At 40.7% G+C, this 14033-nt stretch overlaps 1 protein-coding gene across 1 annotated transcript in view; it reads right to left on the bottom strand.

The window, feature by feature from the left end:
• LOC140064817 (bactericidal permeability-increasing protein-like) overlaps window positions 1-14033 on the bottom strand; it is a 29796-nt gene that overhangs the window by 4438 nt on the left and 11325 nt on the right. The window contains exons 8-11 of the mRNA XM_072112061.1: window positions 8489-8580; window positions 7072-7248; window positions 4476-4529; window positions 669-836 (exon numbers count right to left, since the gene is read on the bottom strand). Coding sequence (XP_071968162.1) covers window positions 669-836; window positions 4476-4529; window positions 7072-7248; window positions 8489-8580 — 491 coding nt within the window. The remainder of the gene's footprint in view (window positions 1-668; window positions 837-4475; window positions 4530-7071; window positions 7249-8488; window positions 8581-14033) is intronic.

Consider the following 14033-nt stretch of genomic DNA (forward strand, 5'->3'; position numbering starts at 1 on the left):
TTCTCTTTTTTGGCAAGACTAAACACCATCCATAGTAACACAGACTGTAGGTTGCTGAGACTCGCTGATCAAACTGTTGTCTTTTATCCTGTGAATTGGCTATTGGAACCATATGTTTTAGGGTGGCATGGTGGTTTAGTGGTTAGCATTACAGCCTTGCAGCGCTGCAAAGAGTTTGTATGTTCTCTCTGTGTCTGCATGGGTTTCCTCCAGGTCCTCTGGTTTCCTCCCACACTCCAAAATATACTGGTAGGTTGATTAGATTTTGAGCCCCATGGGGACATGGACTGATTTGGCAAGCTCTGTACAGTGCTGCGTAAGTAAATAAAGGAATTATTATTATATGTAAGTAGGTTAAGCCAACTGTCTAGGCAGGACAAATCAACCTGAGCTGGATGTCTCATACACAGCAGCAGGGGGATGGTACAGTGATTGATTACTTATGCCTGTCAGCGATAACACAGTGAATACCGTTCTCTAAAGCAGTGCATAATTAGGGTAAGAGGAGAAGCAACCACTCAATTCAGGGATTAAGCAACATATGTTTCTGCATCAGTGTAGCCACCACATTCTCAAGGTATGTTTGCTTCATAATTAATAAAAACAAATGGTAGATTTTCTTTAAGCCATTGTTCTTATAGAATCTGGCAATCTCTATTATAACTTACCACATCAGTTGCAAAGAAAGTCTCTGGGCTCATGTCTTTTCGGAGAGCCATAGCCTCCAGAATTCCTTCTAACTTCATTGTGAGCTGAGATGTCAGGTTAATCATAGGAGGCTTGGAGGCTTGAAAAATGAGTCTCACAAACTTGGACTCAGTGTAATATTTCTTTATCTAAAACATAAAAAGTCACAAAAATACAGCAATTACATATTCTGAGCCACTGAAAGGAAATGTGAGCATTTTATTTGCCCAGTTTCACTGCCAAGCACCTCCCACTGACCCATGATTGACAGTACCCTGCTTCTGCTGTAAATTTGGAAGGGTATGGGGATTAACCGAATGGCGCATTCAAATAGTGAAGAATAGTAATATTTATTGTACACCATGCGTTTTGGGGTATGTCACCCCTTTTTCAAATGTAAAAAGATCTGATGCTGTGGGTATGGGATAGTATTGTCCTTCATGCTCTGGGCAATACTATCCCATACCCACAGCATTATACCTTTTTACATTTAAAAAAGGGGTAACATACCCCAAAACATGTTGTGTTAATCCCCAGACCCTTCTCAACTACAAAAGTCCTGTCCAGTGTGGAGACTGAACATAGACCAACCCTTGAAGGCAGCACTGGGCATAACCCTTTAAAGCTTTGAATAGTGTTGTGCCTATTTGGAGCACAATGCGGTGAGCATATTCCCTCTTTTATTTTACAAAAAAATCTCATGTGGTATTAAAAAATTCGCTGTTTCCCCTGGCCTTCTTTTCTTTTGCCACTATCCGTCTCATACTCCCCTGTAGATTTCTTGCTACACCCATGGGGGCACATTTACTTAGCTGGTCTCCGCAGTTCACTGAAAGTGCTTTGTCTGTCTATAATGCCCTGTGCGGCGATTTCCTGCATGTATCGCTTCCCTGCTCGGGTCCGTCAGAGTTCACCATCTTTTTAGTGGTGCATGTAAGTGCTTGGGCTTGTGACACAATTCAAAAGTTAAATCCTGCGCTCAGTCCAAATTAGTCGGATTGACGGCACACCCCCTAATTTGTGTTGCATAGAAGCCAGCGCTGCTGCACCACAAAAAAGGGTTGTGTGCGACACAATGCAAGCACACACCTTTTAAATACCTGTGCAAGCCGTGTAATCCCCGAAAAAGGTGCACAGTCCGACAAAAGAGCATCTCACAACGCTTAGTAAATGAGCCCCATGGTGTACTGAAATATTAATTTGCATTTACCGGGTTTCTCAGAAAATAAGACAAAATCCTATATTAATTTTTTATCCGAAAAATAGTTTGAAGCTTATTTTTAAGGGAAGTCTTCTTTTTCCAAAAAACAAAGATCCACTTTTATTCTTGATCAGGAAAATGATTGAAATAGAATCCAATATAATGTAATCATCTTTTAGAACATCATCATAACCCTCCGAATCCTGAATTCTATTGTGAATTTCTTGTGACCCAATTGCCTTTAGAATCATTGGCGCCACTTTCTAATGTTCTCATGTTTTCCTTTGTGCATTACACTGTTACAGTTACAGTCAGCAGTTGGAGTGTGTATGAGAATTGCATTCCTGACTGTTAGTTTTATAGTGGATATCTATGGTACTGTGGCACCTAGAAACACCATCTAGAAATTACCCCAGAACTGTGTTCCTAGGTCCCACAGTTCAGAAGATTGTTGTAACAAGGGCTGTTGAGTTGCTTGTAACAAGGGCTTATTTTGGGGGTTACTTCATATTATACTGTCTTGTTGATTTTCTTTTTTGCTTCTTCAATTTGATACAGGTTTTGTTTTGAGCTGTCACTCTCCTGTTTTCGTTTGGTCAAATGTTTTGGCAATGATATAGCACCATCTAGTGGCCGCAATAGAAGAAAGGTCTTAATTTTTTCTAGCAGTACAATTCTAGCACACTCTATGGGTATTATTTACTAAGGGTCCGTGGATTTACTAAGGGTCCGTGGATTTTGGCGCAGCTGCGCCGGCTTTCATGGGACAGAAATGGGGGGGGCGGAAGATCCGACTGGTTCGTACTGAGCGCGGGATTTAACATTTAAATTATGTCGCAAGAACAAGCACTTACATGCACCAGGATATTGGTGAGCAAGAAAATGGTGAACTCCGTCGGACCTGATCGGAGAAGCGGCACAAGCAGGATATTGGGTGCACGATGTTAGTAAATCGCAGCAAGTAAATGTGCCCCTATATCTAGGAAATATGCAAATTTGTTTTCCAGGGTGGGACTCTTTTGATACCTTGTAAGGTAGCCCCCTTTCTGGAAGCCTAAAGACATGTTGTGGGATTAAAGCCAAACCAGTACATCTATTCCAATAGAAACTGTTTACCAACTATAGACAGCACTGTTTCAATGTGTTTACATCTCGTCAGTACAGTGTAGGGAACTGATTACAGTATACAGAACAGAAATAAGACTGTTCATATCTTCATGATATCTTCTATGTATAATGTTATCCATGATTAAGTAAGGCTTGGTTGATATCCTTGCAAGTTCATAGCTGCATTTAGTTGATCATGTGCAGTTATATGGGATGCAGACAAGGGCTCCATGGACCATGGATTTCATATTGTTTGAGCTCCGCTCACCTATATATATAGGTCCTATATCTTTTCTCAGGTGTGTAATGTACAGTGCTGTGATATTCACATAGAAGTGAATGAGGACGTGTGTTAGCTGTAGAAAATACGGATAGCACACGTCTTAATTTCCTAGTTGTACACGGATAACCTGAATGTGTCCTCAACCCTGGGAATTACTGGCAGAGACACTTATCTATGAGCAGGACCATCAGAGAAACGTCTTATTGGCTGCACATTTATTATCTAGTGTACAAGAAGTCCTAGAAGTGGTCCCCACACAACCTGATCTTAAAATCATCAAGTCTGTCTGGGATTACATGGAGAAACAATAGGATTTGAGCAAGTCCATATCCGCAGATCTCTGATGTTTAGAACAACCTCCCTGCTGAGTTCCCTCAAAAACATGGTTGCGGGTGTATATAAAAGAAGTGCTGATGTTTTAAAGTAATAGGGTGATTTAGATTTCCCTTTTGTTCAATCACTTTGCATATAAATATGAACACTTCAGTTTTCACAACTGTATTACTTTGCAGCATTTCTAAACTTTTGCCCAGTACTGTATGCAAGCAATAGATACATAGGGGCAGATTTATCAAGATGCCTCAGGCCCCTTCTACACTTGCATTGCAGATCACGTCAGAGTCTGATCAGGGTGTGATCAGGGTTTGGCTAGTGAAAAACTGACATTTTGCATCAGAGTTCAATCAGTTAATGCGCATTTTCAATGCATTTTCAATGAAATTTTCAAGTCTGAAGAGGCCCATTGACTACAATCGGTAACAGAATGCAAGTTCTGCACGCCAAAAGCCTGCGCAGAACACGCACGTGAAAAACGCAAGTGTGAAAGGTGCCTCAGAATGTGCTTAGTTGCCCACCAAGTGGGAACCAATTAAAGTTTTAAAATTTTCATTAGCACTGGTAAAATGAAAGCTGAAATGTAATTGGTCGCCATGGGCAACTAAGCACATTCTTGCTTTTTTGCAGCTTGATAAATCTGTCCCTAGAGTTCCATTGCAGTTTCCTTTGTTTTACCAATCATTGATTATAGTTTTATAGTGTTAACAACAAAACATAGAAGGAGCTCTGGATACAAGAGCCTCATGTTTAGCTGCACTCTGGAGGACCCCTGAACATGGCTACTGCCTATCAGTTATAAAGTGTATAGGCGGATAAATGTAGAGTTGTTATGGGATGAGTTACATCTAGGACATGACTTACCTTAGGAATTATTTGGGCATAGTCACTAGTTTGGACCCCCCATTCTTCTGGATACTGCAAAATAACAATCAATTATTAGAAAGTTCCTTATAACAATTCCGGTAGAATACATAGCATTATTAAATATCTTTATCTATCCCCATATCTCTTACTGACAAAACGCATTCAGAATCTGAGTGGAGAACAATGACTGCACATGTTTATGATTTGTCAACATGTAAAAGGGACCTATATATTTAGTAGTTCAGTGAAAAATCTTTTTTGTCGCTCCTATAGGCCTGAATATAGAGTGACCAACCATCAGAGGCAAACGCTACACTCAGGCCGGCCACAGGAAGGGGTCAGGGGAACCCCATAGTTCAGCCAGGTGTAGGTCCCACCTCTGTGGATGAGTCACAATACGCATATATAGAAAAACCTTGAGATGGAAAACCCAATAAAAAACATGTTGTAATCTATGTCAGTGAGGCTTTTTATTTTATGCAAACTATGACAGGCATTTATTAATTTGGGCACAGGGTGTTGCAGGAAGTCTGCTATAATTTTCACTGGGATATAAATTGGTGTTGGAAGGGATTAAAAGGGGTCGTCCACTTTTAGCAAATAATCGATAATGTTTGTGTATTGAAAAGTTTTGTAATTTTCCAATCTACTTTCTGTAAATCGATCTCTGCTTGCTGTCATTCTACAAGGAGCTTCTATGTTTACTTCCAGTGCTTAGAAATCTGTCCATGGTCATGTGATGGACACACAGGTGCACGGGCTGTTAGTATCAAAGCGAGTAATGGTACTAATAACTTGTGCACCTTCCTGTCCATCACATGACCATGGACAGATTTCTATGAGCTGAAAGTAAAGAGAGAAGCTTCCTATAGAACAGTGATGGCGAACCTTTTAGAGGCCGAGTGCCCAAACTACAACAAAGACCCGCTTATTTATCGCAAAGTGCCAACACAGAAATTTAATTTGTGATTTATACTCCCTGCTCTGTCACAGCTTTCATTGATACCAGCACCTGAGGACACCAATAAAGCAGAAAATAGTCCCAGGTAGCGCTGTCACTTTAAAATAGCTCTGTGCACAGCAAGTCCTGGGAAGATACCTGGGAAGATACCTGGAGTCATCTCTGGTGATGGCCTGAGTGCCCACAGAAAGGGCTCTGAGTGCCACCTCTGGCACCAGTGCCATAGGTTAGCCATCACTGCTATAGAAGGACAGCAAGCAGAGATCTTAAATGCGGTGAGGAAATGATACAGAAGGTATATTGGAAAATTGTATCACTTTTCCTTGCAATGATTTGCCGCATGAACAAAAAGGTATAGAACAGTCTCCCCATTCATGTAGGTGAAATAGAACTCGATAGACCGGCTCTTAGCTGCTATAATTTTGTGCCAAAAACTGTGCCACAAAAGAAGTAAAAAAATAACGAAAAATTACAAATGCTCAAGGGGCGTGAAAGTTGTGAGTGTCGGAGAACCACCAGAATAGTGGTGCCGACACTTCATAAATAAGGCACAAGAGGAGCAGCAAGGGGGGGATTTTTTTTTTTTTAATCAGAGTGCAGGAAAAGTTTGCCACTGCCTCCTTTTGAAATAAATAGGAGGCAGATATGAGGCGCTTTTTAATCAAATTGTCAACTGGTATACTCACATGAAGTTTTCTTGAAGTAGATATTTGGGGAAATTTATAAATGTTTTTGCGCCTGTTTTTGTCAGGCAATCCCCTTTTTTATTTAGCACTCGCTCCGACAAATTTACAGAATGTCGGAGCCACAAAAACCTCACTTTCCTGACACTCCCAGCTCTTGTTTTGGGCAATTCTAGTTTCCCGACACCTATTTTTGGCTCAATTTTGGCACACATCGGTAGGCATTTATCAATGTGGGTGCAGGGTGAAACAGGAAGTGCGCTATAATTTTCAGTGGGATATAAGTTTGTGGCGCAAGGGATTCATAATTTGGAGCAGAAACAAAAAGGTTGAAAACAGTCTCCCCATTCAGGAAGGTAAAATAGAACTGTTTTAGCAGGTCTAATCGTGCGCCAAAAATTACAAAATAAAACTAGTTGGAAAAGTAACAGATTCACAAGCTGTGCCAAAATTTTGTGCCCAAATAAAAAAAATTGGGGAGTGTTGAAAAACCACAAACATGTGGTACCGACACTTTATATATAAGGTGCAAGTGGTGCAGCAAGGGAAGAAAAAATCTGCCAGTTTTCCATTTAAAAGTCCATAATAAGAAAAACTAAACGAATAAATTCCTCTATAGAGTTCTTTTTCATGCTTCAAATTCTCTTGTGAAATCCATGGCATAAGACTGGCTAAGACTAGACTCCTACAAGCGTGTCCACATGAGGCCATGTACAGCATGCATGGCATGGTTTTTTGGAGCATGCTATAAAAAAGTGTCATTCAAAGTTTGTCCCATATGAGCAGAGGGCGGAATCAGGCCAAAATGGAAACAGCTGACAAGTGAATATAGGGTTTATTTTACTTTTATTAACCTACTTTAAACCCAACATTTCTCCACCTGGAAAACCCCTTTATTTATAATAGAACATTTGTATGAATCTAAAGGATATAGAAATTCTGTTCTTACCTGTTCAGGTGTAATTGTCATTTTTAGAACATTTCTAATGAAATACGTCTTTCCTAAATTGTTGAAAAAATATTCAGACAATCCTAAAAGAATCATAGACTGCCTTGTGTCAGGTAGGATGATGGGGGTTATATTATCTTCTTGTTGATCCCGAGATTCTGGATGGTATACAGCTCCCTGTGTGCAATAACATGATAGATAATCACGGTAGAAAATCCAAAAAACACAGCACAATGACCACAAATATTTCTAATGTTAAAATTATTCTCCTGGCATAATGCTTCTGGCTCTGGCTCAGTAAGTGCACTTCCACCTCCAATTATGTCATTTGACCAGAAGGATCACCAGCTTATAGGGAACCTGTCACCAGTGACCCCACACACAAACCACACACAGCACAGGCAGTCCCAGGGTTATGTACAAGATCGGTTCTGTAGGTTTGTTCTTAAGTGGAATTTTATGTAAGTCTGAACTGTATATTTTATAATTGTAGCTCCAGACAAATTTTTTTTGGCCTACGTGACAATTGGATTTAAAAAATGTTGGGTTGTCATAAGAACCAGGATTAACAAAAGACACCTGTGATAACTGTTATAGCTGATTATTGTAGCCTAAGGCTAAAGTACAGCAAATTACCAACATCCAGAGGTCCGTTTGTAACTAGGGGTCATCTGTAAGGCGGGTGTTCTTAAGTAGGGGACCGCCTGCACTTTTTAGATGTCTTTATACACGTTTCACTGATGGCTCCCCTTTGAGCAACCTGATACGTCATTAGGCTCCAGTATATTGGGTGTTCATTTCAGAGTTCATTTCTGCGCCCGGTCCTACCTGGTGTAGAAATATTCTGGAGCTTGCAAAATTTCACTTTTAAAAGTTTTCATGCTGCAGTTCTGCACAGGCGCGGGGCCACCGGCCTGCACTACTAGCTATAGCCTGAACCAGTTCAAGCCTGTACAGGTGCAATTAATAGCGCAATTGTTGAATTACACTCCAGATCAACCGGCCACCAGAAACATCAGGGAAAACAGACAATAGAGTGGGGGAGATTGCTCATACATGTGATAGAGGCCACACCCAACCCCATGACCCACCGGATACCTCTAAAGGCTTAGGTTTCTTGATGCATTTGTCTGGTGGCATGGAAGGTCTGATCTGGGAGACTTTTGAGTAAGAATCTGCCATCTGCAAGGCCCCTGTATGCCCCCTCCACACCCCATGTCAACGTTAAAATCCTGAATTCTTGCACTGCTCAAGAACTTGCGATTCCTTCTCTGCTTCTACTCCAGAAAACAGGTGTAGATACAGTGATAAATCTCCCCCAGTAAGTTTTACTCCGGGAAGCCCAGAAGAAACCATGACGCCCTCTACTTTAGCAAAATTCAAACAGCTTTGTATGCGAATCACTGTGACTTGTTACCTTCAAATCCAGATCAATATGTGTCATCTCAACTCGAGGAGGATTTATTAGAGAGTAGTCAATTTTATTATAGGCATCAAGATCGGCAATAACTGCAAAGGATAACCAATGTAAAATGTCACAATTTTGTAAAAGAAACGTGGGCCACATATACACACATTATACATTGATGTAGTACAAGAAGCAAAAGAACACATTGGTGTGGCTAGGGCCTAACTTGATTCATGGGACAACCCCTTTAATGAACTTACCTACATGTATTTTCAGCCTTATCTATAATTATATTATGATACTAGGTGAAGTATCCTGCATCATAAGCATCAATGATGAATTCATCACAAAAAAGTATAATAATACTAATATAATCAGTCCAGCCATTGTGCTTTCACAATTTGTACAGACACATTTATACACTCATATATTTACACATATACTTATACACACACATAAAGTTCTATATACATACAAACATGTATACACTTATATGCACACATTTATGTACTCATATAAATGTATACACTAATACATACAGTAAATACAAACTCAAGCAGCATATATACCAACAGCGTGTACACATCAAATTTGTACACAAACTGTATAGTACATACACATTATACACATACATATAGTATATATCATATACATACAGTATACATTCACCAAATATAAACACACTAAATACACACATATTATGTACAGTATACATTCAGCATATACACACATACTGAATATACATACAGCATATACACACATACATATAGTTTACACAGGTGCCAACACCAATGGGGTGTGGGGTTGTGATTTGTGGCTGTGCCACCCTTCGCTCGGGGTGGGGCAGTGATATATGACATCAGGTGGAGTTGGAGGAGTGTTGGAGGGTGTTTGTTTGATCAGGTGGGGGGCAGGGCAGGCATCCGGCCATGCAGACCATGTGTTCGCAGGTGGGCACTTTTACTGGAGGCGCAATGAGGTGTGCAGATGGGCCCGGTAGGAGGGCATTTGTTTTCGCCATCTGGGCCCGCAGGGCCTTGTGTATCGCGGGCCCCGTAGCAGCCCCTATAGGTTCTACGGCGATTGTTACGCCCCCGCTACAATGAGAACTAGAATTGAACCATAGTGTCCTGATTATGCCGGCACTAACATCCGGGTTCGGAAAAGCTCCCATCCCTAGTGTTTAGCCCCTTAGACACTGTGGTCGAATATGAACCGCAGAATCTAATCGGGTGCAGAGAGAGAAGCGACATAAATGAGGGGCTAATGGTGTCCGAAGGGAGGACCCCAAAACTTCAGGAGCAGCTATCAGTTAGGCGAGACTTGTCAGGGACATATAGATATAGTTACATGGTTACAAAAAGTGCAGTGCATTATATAAGAGAATTATCTCATGTAAGTGTCCACTTGTGGGGCAAAGTAATATACATTTTTTAAGAAGTTAATTCACACACATTTTGTGCCCACAAACTCATGGCAATACAGGCTACAAAACTATAATAGTATTTTTCACATATGACAAAAACATGAATTAACCCCTTAGTGCCGCAACCTGAAAAGGCTCTAGTGACCGGGCATTTATAGCGAATTTTTGCATGCAGCAGTTTAACCCCTTACCAACTTGTGACGTAATAGTATGTCACACATCAGGTGCGGTTGCATAGAGAGTGCTCACGGGCTGAGCCCTCTCCATAGCCGGTAAGTCTTTGCCGGCGGCTTAAAAAAAAATCATCATCATCATCGGGGTGCGACGATCAGTCGCCATGATAGCCTCGGGTCTTCCTGAAAAATATTTATTCATATTTTTTGTATATGTGTGTTTTTACTTTTACTTTTTACTGTCTCCATGAGGTCATATTAGACCCTTGGGGACAGTTTACAGTTTTCCCCTGTAAGAGCCCCAGTTATACAGGGGGACTGAATACTTGTGAAGGCTGATTAGACCCAACAGCTCTGGTTAACCCCTTTAGACCCCTATAGAGCCGGCAGCAGTGCAATGCCATGAGCAGCAGAGAAGGGATAAGCTGTAATAAAACGCTTCTCCCCAGGGTCTCTGAGTGTCTCTGACACCTGGAGACCGGGTCTTGCTCTGGTGGCTAGAGTAGGAGCAGACGGCTGACGTCTAAAGTGGGTGGTCCGAATAGAATTTAAAAAAAAAAAAACACAATGCACAAATTGAAACTTTTTAATCATCCATCACACAATATTATATTAAACCTCATCAAAAAATGTATGCAACCGAAGTATGTAGAAATAAAATCTACTGCAAGATTTGTTGCAACAAATAAGCCCTCACCCAGCTAAATTGACCAAAAAAGTTATGGCACTAAGGTGGCAATGCAAAAAGTTTGTTTTTCCTCCAAAAGTATTTCATTATGCAAAGGAAGGTCATTAAAAAAATAAAAAAGCTATACATTTGGTAACACTGTATGCTTATTGACCCAGAGATTTTTTTAAATATTATTTACGTTCGATGATAAAGGCAGAAAAATGTTATTAAAAAAAACGTCAGATTTACATTCTTTTTTTAAAGAAAATAAGCTTCACAGAAAGGATAAATAAAGGTTCAGCATTAGGATATATAAAAGCCAAAATTGTGCTATTAAAAACTACATTTTGTCCCTAAAAAACAAGATGCCATATAAATATAGTGACATATAAATAACAGGTTGGGGTTGAAGATGCTTTAGTGATAGCATCACATTAGAGCAAAGCCTATAAATAGACTATTGTGTCAGTCACTCACTATTGTACCATTATAGCATTATTACGGTATTGTAATATCTTTATAGGGAAGCCACCAGCAGAGGGTAGTACAACACTACATCTGAGTGCAGAATATTCCAAACATTGCATCAGTGTCCTGTGTTTTTTGAACAGTCTCAATGAGGGTCAAAGCTTGTTTTATCTGAACTAAAAACAATCATAAAGTAGGTATTCCTAACCCTAATGTTTGGTGTAACTCCTTGGTGGTACTAACTGAAAGTGTGTTCTGAACAAGCCTTGACAGCCCCTGCTGCGCCTTCCAGAGTTGGAGCAAGCCGTTATGCCATATGGTGTATCCCTTAGATGCCACAGGCAATAAAGCCACATTATCTTTGGTGTTTGAAAAAGAAAATTAATTCTCTCTGTCAGGCAGTTGTCACCCGTTGTCAGAGTATTGATGACCATTAGGGGCGTGTTTGTTTTCCTGTAAATCTGATATTGTAATACAGATGGAATACTTAGTATTTTATCAAATGATAGAGTACTTTATCTACTATAAACATCATAAACATCATCACAATACTACATTATAACACATAGCCTATAAACACATGTAAACACTACTGTGACATTGTCATAACTCAACCAATCAAATTATGATTATATTATCATCACAACAGATCACAACCTAATAAAATATAAGTAATCATTAGTGATGAGTGGCCATTAGTTTGTGCCACCATTTTGGGGAGGGTTGTTTCTCCCTGATGGCGCGGGAGGGGGGGCATTACCAGAGCCCCTCTGTGCTGCAGCTTCACAGACAGTTACAAACTCTTCCTCTCCCCCTTTCTCACTCTGCCTGATATGAACAGGACAACAATGCTCTCTTGACCCACATGAAAGCATTAGAAAGCATGTAGCTCGACCGACTCCACGTTTACCACAAAGCGCCTGGGGGATATGTCCCATAAAGTCCCATTAAAGTGAACAGAAGGGTGATCAAGCAGGCATTCCAGTGGTCTTTCCATATGGAGTAGGCATGATCACTGTGATGTCCAGTAGAAGGACCCCTTTGCTCAAAGCATTTGTAGTCCTGCCTCCTTGCTTTTGAGATGGCGGTCTCATAGTGTTACTCAGTATTTTAGTGTCTCCCTCCATTCGTAATGTCAGGCTGAACAGGGCTCTATTTCTGGGCTGCTGATTGAATCTGTCATGCCCAGCTCTCTGCAAGCATTGTTCTTGACTTGGCTCTCGTTCCTTGACTATTCCTTGTGATTTTGTGTCTTGTTAGCTATCTCTGTTGTGACCCGGAACACTGACCTTTATTTTGTGTTATTTGTATGTCTAGTTTTGTGCCTAAACTTTGGCATTAGGGAAGGACTGTCTTCGTGTTGTTCTGTGTCGCCTAGAATACGCACAGGAAAGCAAGCAAGGTTTTTGAGGTCCTGGAGCTTTATGGTGAAGACACACGTGTCGTTTTTAGGCTGTTTTTGGGCTGTTTTTAGTAGTGCGTTTTAAGATTGTAAAAAACGCATGCATTTTTGGCCAGTTTGCATTAAGATAACTGGTCAAACTTGTCAAAAACGCATGTGTTTTCAAAAACGCATGCTTTTTTTTAACGCATGCGTATTTTTACGATCTGAAAACACACGACTAAAATGGACAAAAACTGATTAAAAACGCCACATGTGTCTTCACCCTTAAGGTTCACTGTCTTGTCTGTTGTCCCTGAGTACACTGTCCCCATTACACATAGTCTTTAGTTTGCCATACTGCTGGTCCATAGGTACTGTACATTAATACTTTCTCTAATACAGCTCAGCTACGTTGTCATCTTAAGGTAAACTAAACCAGTCTTATGGGTGGGTAAAAATATCTGTACGCAACCAGTCATAGACTATATTAAACTCGTTATTATCATGTTCTGCAGGGTGAGTCACAACCAATATTCACAATACAATGGGTTCTGTACTAGGATTGTCTCCCCTTGCTCACGGCATGATTTCGGTCACGCCACATGACATGTTCCAACTTGTTTCAAATATTTAAAGGCTATGCAATGGCTGCATATTGTGACATGTTACTGTGACCCACTTCAAAACTGAACATAGCCTATATCTTAAGTGAGAAGGCTTCTGGGAAAAAAAGTAAAATAAGGATACATGGAATACTACAGGTGAGTAGAGTTCCTTAAAAGAGGTTATAAGTCTTTTAAAATTAACAGAATGGACCATCAATATTAATTTATTGTGATCAGCTGTGATCACCCAAGGAATCACCTGTGTACACTCTTCAAGTACATTGGGTTGCAGGCTTTATTGTAATGTATTCTCATAGGGTTCATTTACTTATCTAGCGTAACTTTTACCAAAGGCATTTAGCAGTGGTGTAACTTAAAGTTGCTGGGCCCAATGGAAACTCTGTACCAGGCCCTCAGCTGAAATGTATTGTCTAAAGTGCTAATTCCTTCATATGAGCAGAGACTCCATCTGTTCCAACCATGACTTCTGGGGCCAGATACAAGTGCACCATGTACATTTTCTACACCCCTGGACCTCCGGATCTCACAGGGTAAAACAAAATTGTAGGAAGTCTAATTACCTCATCAGCGTAGAGCAGGGGTAGGGAACCTATGGCTCGGGAGCCAGATAATAGTGATCAGCGCTGTGTCTGTCTAAGACAGTGATGGCTAACCTATGGCACTGGTGCCAGAGGTGGCACTCGGAGCCCTTTTTGTGGGCACTCAGGCCATCACCAGAGATGATTCCAGGTATCTTCCTGCAGTCCCAGACAGCCCAGGACTTGCTGTGCACAGAGGTAATTTAAAGTGACAGCTCTACCTGGGACT

This window comes from Engystomops pustulosus, chromosome 6 (assembly GCF_040894005.1).
Source record: "Engystomops pustulosus chromosome 6, aEngPut4.maternal, whole genome shotgun sequence".
Classification (NCBI taxonomy): Eukaryota; Metazoa; Chordata; class Amphibia; order Anura; family Leptodactylidae; genus Engystomops; species Engystomops pustulosus.